General features: G+C 36.1%; 1 protein-coding gene across 1 annotated transcript; it reads right to left on the bottom strand.

The window, feature by feature from the left end:
- Nucleotides 1–4,856: 4,856 nt before the first annotated feature.
- LOC133859287 (delta(7)-sterol-C5(6)-desaturase-like) lies at nucleotides 4,857–15,986 on the bottom strand. Its single transcript, XM_062294629.1, has 3 exons — nucleotides 15,614–15,986; nucleotides 8,514–8,819; nucleotides 4,857–5,505 (listed from the first exon to the last, which is right to left on the bottom strand). The coding sequence occupies exons 1-3, from the start codon at nucleotides 15,840–15,842 to the stop codon at nucleotides 5,210–5,212; spliced, it is 831 nt and encodes a 276-aa protein (XP_062150613.1). The 5' UTR covers nucleotides 15,843–15,986; the 3' UTR covers nucleotides 4,857–5,209.
- Between the last annotated feature and the right edge of the window lie 496 nt (nucleotides 15,987–16,482).

Genomic DNA, 16,482 nt, shown 5'->3' with positions numbered 1-16,482 from the left:
TTACTATCACATTTTAACACAAACTTAAAATCACCGTTTAAGTTAAAATGAATACTTGGCTGCATTTTAATACGCCACTTGTCACAATACCATGCAATGTACAAAATAGTTTTAACAAAAGTTTTGAATTATTCTATTTGAATGCTACATTTAATTTAAGAAAAAACATAAAATTTAGGAATAAAGATGAAAATATGTAAACATATATTATAAATTATCTCGTGGAGAAGGAAAAAAAATTAAACCACATATGATAATGAAAGAATTCAATGGTGAAGATCAGTATATAAGTATATAACAATTCAATTTATGAATTACTATATTGATGTAGCAAGAAGTATATATTGGGAACAGATGACAAACAAAGAAAATAAAAATACTCATATAGTATGAAAACAATTGTCTTTTTATTTTTGTATATTTTTTTTTTCTGATTTCAATGAATTCATAGACTCATAGGTATAGGAAGAAGTTATGTCTAGAGTTTTTTTTTTCCCCAACCATCCTAACGTTGAAAAAAAAAACTACTTTTAGAATAGAAATAAAAATAAAATATAAATTATAACAAAAAACAAAAAAAAACAAAAAATTGTAACAAAATAACATGAGCATAAAAAATAAAGACAAAAAAAAGGGGGAAGAAAAGTGAAATTACTCAAATAATATTTGTTGTATATATATCTGGTTCCAAGAAGCAAAGAAAAAATTATGAAGTGTAATAGTGCGTAACTTTGGCTACATTTTTTGTCACTCTTTCATCTGTTGAGATATATAGAGAGAGATAGAAGCATTTTGCTTCTCTGTGAATTGAATTTGCACTAAGATATACGTCCATGGCAAAGACCGTTGGTTGTCCACGTAGTTTCGATTTTTTAATTTTTGCGGTCAGAGTTTTATGTGTATTTGAACAATATGAGTGTTCTCACAACAAAACATAATAAACATAATCACAAAAAAAAAAAAAAAAAAAAAAAAAAAAAAAAAACTATCTAGAAAACTTACTTCATCAGGGTAAATGGTTGAGAGTTTGATAGGTTGGTGACTTCTTTGGAGTATGAGAAATAGTGGGAAAGAATAAAGGAATAGATAAACAATGTTTGTTCCAGTTTTTTATGAGTCGGCTTTTTGATACGGTCCGTTGTCAATAAATTTGATACGGTTTTTTGATACCGTTTCGTGATTGAGAATTTGAGAGAGGTAGGGGAAAATGTGTAATTTTTTTTTTTTTTTTTTTTTTTTTTTTGAGGGTGTAAACGTGGGGATATGGGTTATGTGCAGCAGTTTAGACTTTAGAGTGGCAAAAATGTAAATTTGACAGTATAATTAAGCCACAGTTTCGTGATTTTGAGTGAGTGGCAAGAGTGTAAATTTGATTAGCTTTGATTGTGTGGAAACGTGTATATTGGGTTATGTGCAGTGGCGCATTTTCGTTATTGAGTGGGAGTGGCAAAAGTGTAAATTTGACATATATATATGATACAGTTATTTTTTAGCAAAAGAAATAATGAGTGGCAAAATTGTAAATTTGTCAGATATGATACAGTTATTTTGTTAGAAAAAAAAAAAAACTGAATGGATATTTACACTTGTCAGTTAACTGAGATGCCACTTGTCTCAATATCATGCTTTCCTCTAAATGATTCCCCTATTATATATATGATATATGATATATAATATATTATTATTATTATGAAACATTATGATTTAGTTTTAGTTAGTTTGTAGGAAAAAATAAATAATGCATAAATAAGTTGGTTACCCATGTTTAACACAAAAGTAGGGTTCAATTTTTTTTTTTTGAGAAAAAATAGGGATTCAATTTTTATTTAGCATGTAAATAGGGGTTGAGTTTACTATCACATTATAACACAAACCTAAACTCACTGTTTAACTTAAAATGAATACTTGGTTGCATTTTAATACGCCACTTGTCACAATATTACGCAATGTTTTGAGTGATTCTCCTATTATATATACGAGCATATAACCCACGTCAATTTATGAAAATATATTAATGTAGACGATGGTAAAGAGTATAAGTTTATAAATTATAACAATTCAATTTATGAATTACAATATTAATGTAGAAAGAAATATATATTGAGAACATATTTCCGAGTGTATTGCAATTTATTTGCAATAGTAAGTGAAAGTAATGTTACAAAACAAATTGAGGAAACTTACTTTAATTTGGAGGAGGAGAATGTGATCAGCTTCACGTGTCTTGTAAACTATTTTGAGAGATAATTGGATAGATCATCTGTATTCAATAGTTTTAAACATAATTCAAAAGTCATTATGCATAATATGGTGATTTGAACAAAAATTAAATATAGGAGAAGGAAAATATAGCATTGAAGAGAAAATTTAAAAATGTGATGACATTTTGAAGATCATATGATAAATTTATAACTTAGAAAATTTTCCAATTGGATTTAAAAGAAAAGTCTACACTTATTGCAATCGGTTTCTTATTTTAACCGTAAAGTTTTTACCAAAATACAATATAATTTTGAGAGTATAACGTGGTGTTATGTTATTGGTAGAAGTGATATACATAATTTAGAGGGCAAGCATCATAGGTGATATATCCATCTATCTACATTTTTTTATTTATTATTGTTTGTAAGAATCTGCCTACAGTTTTATAGGCCCCAATATCACCTTTATCCACATAAGAATACGGTAAAATGTAATCATGGAAACACGTGTGCAAAGCGACAGGAGCAACCCAAAATCAACGCACATCACATTCTAGAAAGAAGTAGAATATCTAGACTATTCCTTTTTCAGGATGAAGTCAAACAAATTTTTTAAAAAAAAAATTACAAAATTTAAGAAAAGATAGAAATAAAAGGTCTAGATTCTTCTTTTGCCAGGAAGTGAAACAAAATAAAGAAGAAATACAGAAGCAAAGACAGAAAGAAATAGAACATGCGAGACACAAATAGGCAAACGTAATTTTGCAAAAAATCTACCCTGCCGATGAAGTTGAAAGAGAGATGAATCTATTGGAGGCATCTATTGAAGAAGAAAAGGCAAATGAGGAGGATATAGGATGGATACGATATCATCTCCAAGTTTAGGAACGCTATGAAGAACACCGTAGTCAGAAGGGCTCTTAATGTCGGCGTTACTGTCTAAGTTGTGCAGATATGGAAGAAGTATGATGCTTAGATATGGAAGAAGGTAACTGTTGTCACTTTTGCTTTGGTTGTTTTCTTAGAATATTTTTTTTGGTAGTCTTTTCTTCCTTTTTTGAACTCTTGTCTCCTGCTTTGTCATTTATACTGAAGCATCTCATGAAATCCTGAAGAAAAAATTTCTTTGGCCATAATTTTGAAACAGTATCTCATCATGTGTCGTCTCATATGGACTTATTCAGTAGAATCCTTGTCTCTACTATTCTGCCTTCTATAGGAGGAAATTATTAAGAAGTATGGGAAGCTATTATCAACAGTTTGGTTACTATATATCTCAACAGACGTTACGAAGAATGCAATGGGGAAGCATAAAAATGCATTGAGGAGGCATAAAAATGCACTATGGAGAAACAAATATAAAGACAGATACATAATCGTAGAGAAATACGCTATAGAGAAGCAAAATAACATAGCCCCAAAACTTAATTTAAAAAGAATTCTAAAACGCATTAAACTTAATCGGTATAGATGAAATGGAGTTTCAGAGAGTGGTTGTAAATTTTAGTAGAAGAAGAAGGAGAAAACAATTAACTAACAGTTATTTGTTGTTTGCAGTTTTTGCAAACAGTTATGATACAGTTTTATAGCCTTTGCCTTCAAACGTTTTAATTGGACAAAATAACTGAATGCACTATTTAACATAAACGCTTAAATGTGTCTTTTGATTATCAAACTTAAACTCACCGTTTAAGTTAAATTGGACACTTGGAAGTATTTTAGAACGCCACTTGTCTTAATGTTATGCATTGCTCCTACTGATTCCCCTATTTTTTTATACATATATATATATATATATGATATGATATATGATATGATCTGTGGATCAATAAGACAGTTTGTTTACTGGATGAGTTGGCTTTAGACGGTTGGATATTCAAATTTGGTGTTTTCTTTTTGGGAAAGTGAAACGTTTATTGCACAATTTTTTTTACGACTTTTAAACAATTTTAATAACATTTTTTTAAAGATTAATTATTAAATATTTAAAATTCACGTGTAGAAAAACAAATCTAATGGCCAAAAAATTAAATTAAAAAAAAAAATTAAAATTATACACAAGTCATGCAAGAAACATTACTCATTAAGGCTTGGATTCTAACCCTCAAACTACCAAAATCTTTGAAAAGGCTCCGTTTAATAAAATATCCCCATAATACTCTTACGACAGGTCATTTTTCAATTAAAACAATAAAAAAAAAATCAAAAAAAATAAATAAAAATAAAAATCAGAAATAAGAAATAAATTTTAGTTTATTTATCTTTCAAATTTTTTCAAATTTTTTCAAATTTTTTTATTTTTTTGAATTTTTATTTTTTAATTGAAAAATGACACATGGCAAAGGTATTATGGAAATATTTCGTCTAAATAGACATTTTTTAAAGGTTTTAGTAGTTTGAAAAGCCAAAGTACAAACCTTAATAGTTTAAAAGGCCATCCAAAAAAAAAAAGTAATAGTTTGAGACGCTAAATTGTATTTTTCCTTTTCTTCTTTCAACTCCCCCTAAGATGAGGATTTTCTTTTTTCAATCCTTTGAAGAATTCTCTTATTTTCACTTACAAGGTTCAACCTTTTAACACTTTTTCCTTCCCTCTTTGGGTTTTTTTTTTTTCCAAAATAAATAACATTAATAAATAACCCAAAACACAAAACATTCACAAAACAATCAAATTATTTTTATATCACGTCAAAACACTTTTTTTCAAACAAAAAATAAAAAATAACCATTTAGTTCGTATCACCAGCAACAGTAGCATCCAGCAGAGAGATCGACTGGTCTCTAAAACCCATAGGCTCAACATAAATATACATTTTGACTTGGTCCATTTTGGAGAGAGGATAATATGTAATCCATTCAATACATGCCATTATGCCCCACAAATTTACCATAAGATTTTATTAAAAATCGAGTACATGGGTTTGCGAGAACTAGGACTTTACATGCAAAGAAGACAATGCAAATTAAGATATCAAAGTTTGAATGACTGAAGGAGAAATCAGGCAGCATCACATGACCTTCTTGGATCCATCATCCAAGGGGTCACGAAGAGTGCCAAAGATCCAATCCATCCATATTGTGAAATGGCCATAGTTGTGCCGATAAGTAGTGTGATGGATGGTGTGGTAGCCAGCACCCATTACAGGCCATAAGTTGGCATGGATGCAGTCATGAATGTTTGCCGTCCATATAGCCTCAAAGAATAGGAGCAAAATGTGGGTCGTAAAATGCGTTGGCACAAGAAATAGTGCTACGACATGTGGTACTGCCTGCAATATCCCGTCAAGCGGGTGAAAAGCCAAACCTGACGTAAAACATAAATCATAGTCATTAGTTCATTTAGTTATAATAAATAGAAATTAAACTTATACATAGAATAGAAAAGTTAACTGAGCCTGTTTCTTGGAAAAGAGAACCAATAAGCAGTAATTTCAAATTAGAGAGGCAGCCGTGCTCTAAACGCAAACATCACCGTCGCTCTAAATCCCGCAAATAAGATGATCTAGTTTACATCTACATATGATTATGCAGATGGTGTGAAAAGAAAATAATGTTTCAAGAATGGGGCCCCAAAAACACTAGAGGAAATGATTTTTCAATAAGATTGTATCACATATCAGAATTTACAATAGCCTAAAAGAAAGAAAGAAAGAAAGAAAAGAAAAAAAAAATTCCATCATAGCCAGAATATGTTAACCATCTTTCAACTAAATAATACTGTACCATTAAATACTACCTCACTTTGTAGAACAGTGTATATTTCCTACTACTGTTCTCTTATTGGATATGTAGCAGATAAGAAAATACCATACCATAATCAAACTCCAATATGAAGAGATTTGTAAATATGAGGTCCTTTTTCTTGGTCGAATAAAAGTTCAATCAAGGATGCTTAGAAAGGACTAAGGGCATTGATTTTTTATTTTATTTTCTTTACTCTTCCGGGATGTTTGAATCAGAAAAAGGGTGGAGTCTACACAAGTTATAGACCATAAATATCATAAACCAATGAAAATAACCAAGAATGAGTAACTGCAAATGCATATTAAAATGACCCAACTACTTAAAAAGATATTGTAGATTCCATTTAACATTATAATTTGTCCTTGGTAAGTTAAAAGACCAAAATGAAAAAAGAACTGGCTATGGTCAACTATAGAGTTTCTCTGTCCACCTTCACTAACTTGGCTTCACTTTCTTCCATAAAATTCTTTATAATGGAGGGTTTCAGTATAATTATAGATGATGCCCACCACAACCCCCCCTGGCATGAAGTACCAGACAACTAACTAATGTTCTTTTCAAACCCTAAAAGTCCGAGAACCTTGGACCCGACAATCTAATTTTTTATTACCTGCTTAGGTCTTCTGCTAATAAACCATCAGAGAATGTTTTTGCTTCCTTTCATAAGGAATGGTATTAATTCCCTGCAATTCATTTTATTCTGGATAACTTTGCAAGAAATATGCAAGACTCCTAACAACAATTAAGGGTGCACATACACCTTCAAGTTAATTTCATGTTTCAGTTAGGGTTTACCAAATCTGTATTAAATTGGGAGTATCTTTTTCCTCTACGACTAAAATCAAAGATGGAAACTAGCGTGAAGTGCAACTGTACCTAGCCATGCTCAACTGCAGCTTTGAGCTGACCAGAAGAGGATGCAACTTGAACGAGTCAAGCTGACACAGCCTTACTCACAGCTTGGCTCAACTTAGCTTAGCTTGCTTAGAGCCCTAGCCATACTGGAACACTACAGATCAGAATTCATATCAAACAAAATGCTGCACTCGTGTTTAGTAAAATAAAAAAACTTGTTCTCCACCCCAATCTTGATCACATGGAAAATATAAGGACAGTGCAGGTAATCTAATCAATACCGCACAAAATTTCAAGATTTAAGAGAACGCCTCTCCTGATTCTCCCACATTTAGGTAACCCCCCGCCCCCTTTACTTTTTCCATAAGTAAAAAGAGCAAGTTATCATGAAAGTAAAGAGTCTAAGAGAAACATGGAAAAGAGGAAGCCAGTGTGTTGTATCATGTATATACCAAAGAATACAATAACAACATCAAGTAACTGGTATGAGAACTAACATGAAAGCTTGTAAATCCAATGCTACACAAATACAGTTGTTGAAGGAATCATAAAATCATCACTTTATAGATAGAAATAATTCTGGGATAAAAAGAGGGAGGGGGGGGGGGGGGGGGGGACATATCCTCCTCATGATCATCCAATTACAAACAGAGGCTGTTCAAGCCAAAATTCCTAGGATTCAGTTTTCACTCCCTCCAGCAAAAGTAACAATTGGGCCAGCCATGAGGTTACTGCTTGTTTCTGCCTACCAATGTAAACTAAATCTAGCAACACAGTTAAATAATTCAAAGAAAATAATAATATAACCAAAGCCAAGAAGGAGGACGACTTTATAAATTAGATGGCAGAAGTTTAATGTGGTTCTATGGATTAAGTGCAGTCTACTTCTCATCCTGGTGCTCTATATGTTTGTGTTGGAAATCTGGTAGAGAAACATATAATGAGCAAAAGATGGTTTATCACACTTTTGGTGGGACAGAAAATTTACATCTGAGAGACGCTTTTTGGTGATGAGATGTTTATAGTCATGGTTGAATCAAACAAATGAGATTGAGCGAGGATTTTATTTAGAAAATAAGAGGATAAGGTTTGACTTGGCATAGATATGCGCATGGTGCCATATCCCAAAATTTAATTCTTTTTCCCATGTAAGCACCATTTTCTGTACTATGATCGTGTCCATGCAACAGGGACTGTTTTGCCATAAAAGCCAGAGTTATTTGCAACATTTTCCACATAACATAGCTAAATATTGGACAAGTTTTCATCCAAATAGAGAGTTATATGCACAAAGTGAATACTCTAAAGCTTTCACACATCCCACTGAAATTTTCTTAAGCAAGAAGAAATACAGCCAAGGAATCCCTGTGAACGTTCTTTTCACAGTCAGCAGTTCCAACGGCACCTCATTCTGATCTTAGATTATTTCTTGTGTTAATATTTCAGACATGATACTCCAACATAAAAGTGTAACATCTAAGTCATCGTATATAAATCTAAAAGGCAAGAGATTACGCATACAAGCATCAGAAAAAACCAAAAAGCTTCAACTTGTGATAAAACCGTGGGAATTGAATTCAAAAGTGTAACATCTAAGTCAACGTATATAAATCTAAAAAGGAAAAAGATTACGCATACAAGCTTCCAAAAATCCAAAAAGCTTCAACTTGTGATAAAACCATGGAAATTGAATTCAGTAGATTGAGAACTCACCAGCAAATGGAGAAAGAGTATTCTGTTTGTTGTAGACGTGATGGGTAGCATGAAGATATTTATACAGAGGTTTAATGTCGTGCAGCTCTCTATGCATCCAATAGATTCCAAATTCCACGATTACAAGATAAGTTACTAAATAAACAAGGTAAGCAAGCCAACCTACATCGCTTATTCTCGAAAAGCATTTTGTCCAGCCATTTTCAACCATGTACTCAGAGAGTGACGGAAGAGCAGTGTAAAATGGCATGGCCTTCATGGTAACAAATATTTGCAAGAGCATGGATTTGTTAGATGGAATGGCATCTGCAACAAGTGTATGCAACATTTCCGACAAAATGGTTATCATGGGCCCAGATGAAATACATTTTACTATTGATATATCAACATAAAATAGAACTATTGCAAGCTGAAGTTTCATGAATTACCCAGCCAATTAGTTAAATTACAAACCCATATATATGTAGAGTAAAAGATTTCTCTTTGAATAATGTTTTTCAACCTTACTGTAACAGGTTGATTGCACTTGTATATATAGCAATCGGTTACAAGAGTGATTCAGCTACAACCTCTATAGAGATTAACTCTAACTATATGATATACACGATTAGGATGAGATATACATTGGTAGAGATTGATTTGAACTAGGACTATTCTAATCTAAACAGATATACACGGTTATATCTAAACCTATTTTGATCTAAGTCTTAACCAGTTACAATTCAAACTCAAGGTTATCTAAAACTCTTATCTTCGGTTGAAGCTAAGAGACCTTCAACACTCGGACTCTTGGATAAGAGTCCTTGTGCTTTAACATCCCCCCTCAAGGTCAGCGGGTCAGGGTGCACGTCGAGCTTGGAGCAGAACCATTGAAACCGGTTGGCAACAATTGGTTTGGTGAGAATATCAGCAATTTGCTCTTTGCTGGGGATGAACAGAATTTGTAAAGTCTTGGCAGCAACCTGACCACGAACGAAATGGAAATCTATTTCCACATGTTTAGTTCTAGCATGGAAAACCGGGTTGGCTGCCAAGTATGTGGCTCCAATGTTATCACACCATAGCTTTGGAGGAGAAGAGAGCGGAACACCAAGATCCCGGAGAAGATATTGAATCCATAGCAGTTCGGCTGTGGCATTGGCAACCGACTTATATTCAGCTTCGGTACTCGAGCGGGACACCATGGGATGTTTCTTAGAACTCCAAGAAATCAGATTTGAACCCAAAAATACACAATATCCTCCAGTAGACTTGCGATCATCGGGGCATCCTGCCCAATCCGCATCAGAGAAAGCTTCAAGTACAAATATATTCGACCAAGTGAGTAGGAGGCCATGAGAGACCGTGTGCTTGAGGTATCGTAGTATCCTTTTGACAGCTTGCCAATGAAGTTTAGAGGGCTTGTGCATGAACTGACACACTCGCTTTACGGCAAAAGCCAAGTCTAGTCGCGTGAGTGATAAATATTGCAAGGAACCCACAGTGCTTCGATAGAGTATGGGGTCTTCCATGGAATCACCATCAAATGCTGAGAGGGAGCTGGAAGACGACATTGGAGAGGAGATTGGCTTAGCTTCCAGCATATTTGTACGCTTGAGTAAGTCAAGGATGTAGCGTCTTTGGGAGAGTAAAAGACCAGTTTTCAGAGGAGTGACTTCCACACCGAGAAAATAGTTCAATTTGCCAAGATCTTTTACTGCAAATGACATCTGAAGCTGCTGCAAAAGATCTGAAATAGCTGCTGGAACAGAAGCAGTGATGATGATATCATCAACATAGACTAAAACAAACATAGTTAATGATGAAGTTCGTAATATAAAAAGGGAAGAATCTGCCTTAGAATTAGTAAAACCCAGTTCATGAAGCGTCTTACTCAGTCGTACAAACCAGGCCCGTGGTGCTTGTTTCAAGCCATAGAGGGCTTTTTGCAGCTTACAAACATGATTTGGAAGGCTTGGATGAGAGAAACCGGGTGGTTGAGTCATATACACCTCTTCATCTAGGTAGCCATGTAGAAATGCGTTTTGGATGTCAATTTGGAGCATATCCCAGCCGCGAGAAAAAGCCATAGTTAACACTGTCCGAATGGTTGTAGGTTTAACAACCGAACTGAAAATCTCTCCATAATCCAAACCAGCTTGTTGATGAAAACCTTTAGCTACAAGGCGAGCTTTATGCCTTTTGATAGACCCATCCGCCTTTCTTTTAACTTTGAACACCCACTTGCAGCCTACAAGATTTGTAGCTTGCTGAGGAGGGACTAGGGTCCAAGTCTGGTTCTGTAGAAGAGCATTAAACTCTATCTGCATAGCTTGCCTCCACTCGGGTACTTTGACAGCATTGGAATAGCAGGTAGGTTCTGTAAGCGCTACATCATGTACAGCAAGTAGAGCCCGAGAGATAGGATATTTAACTCTACCATCTGTGAAGATCCTCGGTTGCACAATCTAATTCTGTGCACGGGTGACCATTGGATGTAACCGGGTGGGAGCAGGGTAGGGAGAAGGGGAATGAGGCACAACAAGGGATTCTAAAGAACCGGATGAAACACTAGATGTAGTAGGAGATAAAGGAGGGGAAGAGGGAGGACTTATTGCTGCGGGTGGAGAATTGACCGGGTAGGAAGGCAGTGCTAAGGTGGATGGTAATAATGTAGATGAAGCCTGCAAATTAGGAATAGATGGTGATGAAGGAGAAGAAAAAGGGAAGGATTGTTCATGGAACACAACATCACGAGAGATGTACATGCGGGCTGTTGGGATATGAAAACATACCCTAGGAAGACACATTCTTTGGACCAAAAGTCAAATTTGAGTTGATTATATGGACGGAGATTAGGAAAACAAGCACAACCGAAAATTCGTAAAAAATTCTAATCAGGGCTGCGATTAAAAAGCTTTTGAAAAGGAGAGAGATTTTGTAGTACTGGTGTGGGGAGCCGATTGATGAGGTTACATGAAGTTTGGCAAGCTTCATCCCAAAAGGTTTTGGGAACGTGACTGTTGGCAAGAAGGGCAAGGGATGTATCAATGATGTGTCTATGTTTACGCACAACACATCCTTGTTGTTGATGTGTATGAGGACAAGAAATGCGATGGAGAATGCCATGTTTGTGGAAGAATGTGTTTAAAGGACGAAATTTCCCACCGCAGTCAATTTGAATTTGTTTGATTTTAGTGTTAAAGAGACGTTCAACCATAGATTGAAATTGGAGAAAAACAGAAAAGACATCAGATTTGCATTGAATTGGAAAAAGCCAAGTAAATCGGCTGAAAGCATCAACAAAGGAAACATAGTACTTGTTCCCATTAGAGGAAACAATAGGGGAAGGACCCCATACATCTGAAAAAATTAACTCTAAAGGAAGATTAAAAACTGAAGTAGATGCCGAGAAGGGAAGCTGATGTGCTTTAGCTTGCTGGCAAGAGACACAAGAAGCATTCGGCTTATTGGAAACAGCAGGAAGGGAAAACTTGGAAATCATGTTCTTAACAGTGCGTAGAGCAAGATGACCCAAGTGTTTGTGCCATTGATCAGCGGAAGTCCTTTCACCAACAAGAGAGTATGGAGATGGAGAAGAAGTGGGAGAAGGCAGCAGCTGATAAAGGCCGTTCTTAAGTGGACCCCGGTGAAGGATTGACCTGGTTCGACAGTCCTTGATGAGAAAAAAGGAAGAGTGAAACTCAAAATATACATTGTTATCATGAGCAAATTGATGGACTGACAAAAGATTTTTGCAAATAGAAGGAACATGCAGCAACTGTTTAAGAAGAAAAGAACGACGTGGAGAAGACAAAGTAGCAGAGCCAATATTATGGATAGACAAACCTTTACCATTTCCCACCCGGATTTGGTCAGAACCCGTGTAAGCATCAGAGGACAACGTGAGGTTGTTTAGGTCATGAGTGAGATGGTGAGTAGCCCCGGAATCAAGATACCAGCTGTCATCGGTTGGCAAGCTAGGAGAGGAGTAGAAAGCCTGCAGAGGGGACTGAGCTTCATTCTGAGAAGTCTGATCAAACCGTTGATAGCAAGTGGTAGCATAGTGGCCCAGTTTGTTGCATATCTAACAGAGAGGCCGAGAGGATCCTGCATGACCACGACCACAGCGACTAGAAACTTGACCACGTCCTCCAGGAAAAGATGAACGATAGCCACGTCCATTTGGGAAACCACGGCCACAGACAGTATTGAAACTACGATCACGCTGGCTAGAATTACCAGAGTTTCTGGTAGTGACATGGGCAGTGGCATTGGAGATATCTGTGTTGGCCAGTTGCTGCTTGAGGCGCATCTCATGGGTGAGGAGCAGACCATAGATATCATCTCAAGAGATGGGATCAACCCGAGTAGTGACTGAGGTGACTAAGGAATCAAACTCCGATCCAAGTCCAGCTAACAGGAAGGAGACGGCTTCAAAGTCATTGAGAGGTTGGCCACATGCAGCAAGTGTGTCGCTGAGAGTTTTTAGCTTGTGGAAATAGTCGGTTATGGAAGAATTACCTTTCTTTAAGGTAGCAAGTTGGAAGTGAACTTGCATAATCCGGGCATGAGCTTGAGAAGCAAACATTTTCTCCAGCGATTACCATAGTGCACGAGATGTGGTGCAGCCCACTGCATGAGAAACATAGGAGTCAGACAAGGTGGAGACCAGCACGCTGATGATGAGCTGATCTCGTTGATACTAGGAGAGATATTCCGGATTGGCAATCATCACGGGAGCTCCAGGGGTAGTGACCGAATTCACTATCAGTTGAACAGGAGGAAGAATCGTGCCATCAATGAATCCATACACATCTTCTCCTCGAAGATATGCAAGGAGCTGAAACTGCCAGGCCATGTAATTATCCTTGGTCATTTTGATGGAAGGAGAGTGGTTCATATGTGGGATATTGAATGCAGAAGATTGGGTGGTGGAGCTGGAATCGGTGGTAAAATTAGATTCGGCCATTGAGAAGAAAAAGAAGGCAACATGACAGATGACCAGACGATTAGTCTTTTTGTGGCTCTGATACCATAAAAGATTTCTCTTTGAATAATGTTTTTCAACCTTACTATAACAGGTTGATTGCACTTGTATATATAGCAATCGGTTACAAGAGTTTGATTCAGCTACAACCTCTATAGAGATTAACTCTAACTATATGATATACACGATTAGGATGAGATATACATTGGTAGAGATTGATTTGAACTAGGACTATTCTAATCTAAACAGATATACAAAGTTAGATCTAAACCTATTTTGATCTAAGTCTTAACCAGTTACAATTCAAACTCAAGGTTATCTAAAACTCTTATCGTCGGTTGAAGCTAAGAGACCTTCAACACTCGGACTCTTGAATAAGAGTCCTTGTGCTTTAACATAGAGATTCAAGTCATAGCTGTTTCACTAATTACAACTCAATGTATCAACAACTATCTATAGTTCCTCAAGTTTGGACAAGTTATGCACCACAAGGGGACTCTACAAGTCATAGCTGTTTCACTAATTACAACACAATGTATCAACAACTACCTATAGCTGTTTTCTAATTAGAACGCAATGTATCAACAACTATCTATAGCTGTTTCACTAATTACAACTCAATGTATCAACAACTATCTATAGTTCCTCAAGTTTGGACAAGTTATGCAACACAAGGGGACTCTACAAGTCATAGCTGTTTCACTAAAGAAGAAGAAGGTAAACATGTGCTGCTACCTACATTTAAGCTGAGATGTAGCAATTATTTTGGATGGGGAGTGAAGAGACGAAATGATAGGGGAAAGGGAGTGAGTCCACTAACCCTTCCTCAAGTTTGGATTTTCTTTTCTTTTTTCCCGGACAGGGGAGGAGGTGAGAGGGTTTGAGGGGAGTGGGAGGGGTAACTTACCCCCTTAAAGTCTCCTTTTTCAATTCCCTCAAATTGGGGAAACTTGAAGAGAGAGGATACTACCTATCTTATCTCTTTATGATTGTCAACATACATGATATCTTATCCTTTCCTCTCCATCCCACTCTGCAACAAACAAGGGGAGAGATAAGGATAAGGATAACTATTCCCTCTCCTCCCCATTCCTCTTGCACATATAACACCTATCAGTCACAATGATATGCCGCTTCCTAAAACTGTCCATAGTAAGAATCTTCCCTAGAGTCGCCGACCAAACAGAAAATGCCACCCTTAAGGGCACCTTAGTCCTCCATATACTCTTCTAGGGGAATGTTACAAGCAAGGACACAGTAGAAGGAGCTAACAAAGAACAACCCTTTTTCTAGAGGGGAACCACAAAAGCTTGTCTTCACTATCCCGTCACACTCTAACTAAGTGCAACAAATTAAAGAATGAGGCAAAGATGTCCACCTCCTAATAATGAGCCGCTCTAACAAAGCTTACGTTCCACTGAATTAAGTCACCAGAAAACTCCAAGTGAGCCACTACTGAAGCATCCTATACACGAACAATGCCATATAAATTTGGAAATGCTTTCTTTAGGGCCTTGTCCCCACACCACATATCATGCCAAATCTAAAATTGACACCATCTCCCACCTCAAACCTAGTATTACTTGAAAATATTCCCCAAACCCTCCTGAAATTATTCCAAACCCCCACCCCGTACGAAGCAACATGCTCATTAGAACAACACCCACTGATACAAAGAAAAAGAAAGAGAAAATGGAGGCAGACAGGAAGTCAATTATGTGTTACCCATCAATTAACAGAAAATTTTATACCATGACAGATCCAAGACTGACAATCAAAAAAGAATGCATCTGACAACAAATCGAAAGTAAAACATCAAGACAAACACTGATTACAGATGATACCTTCAATGATTAATTTAAAGTCCATTTAACTCGGAAATACAACAATCGAAAAACAAAAAACTCAAAGAAATGGCATTCATAATCTCATATACACTCATCATTAAGAAAAATAAAAACATATTAAGAATTAACAACCAAGCATAATCCCTATCATACAAAAGTCACCTAATCCAAACCAAACAACCAAAATTCAAGACTCACAAAACAAACAGCATTACTGCAAACTAAACACAACTGAAAACAAAATCACAGACAAGAGAATTAGACCAATTACAAAAGGCACATACCTTTAGGAACATAGACGCTGCGCTTCCAGTAATAAATGTAGAAGCACCAGAGGAAGCCAGAGAGGAAGTAGATTAGGGTCCCGCCAATGTAGTTGCGCAGCCACGTCTGCAGAAAGTGGGGCAATGGGTCCCACGCGCTGCTTGGCAGGAGGCTCCCCAGCACAATGCGGTTGTACAAGGCCGTCTCGTCCACGAACAGTCCCAGATATGTACTACCGTGGTCTTCCATTTTTGCTTGGAGGGTCCGGGGATAGCCGGTCGGGCTCCGGCAACGGCTGTACGTATAATTTGGATCACAGAGAGAGAGAGAACAGGGAGCCTGAGCTGGATAGTCGATACGACACAACAAAGGTCAGAAGACTCAGAACAGTCAGGAATATCTCTGAGTTTGATCTCGAGCTTTTATACGCTGTACGGGGGACCATCGAATTCATTGTGCATCTACTTTACCTACAGCTGTAGAGAATATTTTAGTAAGATTTTAGGTAGTGTTTGAAATAGTGTCAAAAAGTTTTTAAAGTTAAAATAAATTTTTTTTTTTAGCAAAAATTTAGTTTTTTTAAGCTTTATTTTTAAAAGTGCATTTAGAGTCTTTTGACCATTTAGAGTAAAAAATTAGAGAAGTACTTACAGGTTTCTTTTTTTTTTTTTACCGAAAAGGCCAATTTTTTTTGTTTAGTACAATTTTTTAAATATTAAAAATATTTTTTAAACTCTTTGACAAAGAATATTACTAAATAAAGAAAGAGAAGTCAATTAGAATAATTTAACATGAATTTATAACAAGAAATAATTGTATCACTGGTCTCTGGAGTATGCCATAATTACGAATCACTCCCTATAATTTAAAAAGTTCATGGAAGGTCTTT

This window comes from Alnus glutinosa, chromosome 2, assembly GCF_958979055.1.
Source record: "Alnus glutinosa chromosome 2, dhAlnGlut1.1, whole genome shotgun sequence".
Taxonomy (NCBI): domain Eukaryota; kingdom Viridiplantae; phylum Streptophyta; class Magnoliopsida; order Fagales; family Betulaceae; genus Alnus; species Alnus glutinosa.
This window is presented reverse-complemented; position numbering and strand designations above follow the sequence as displayed.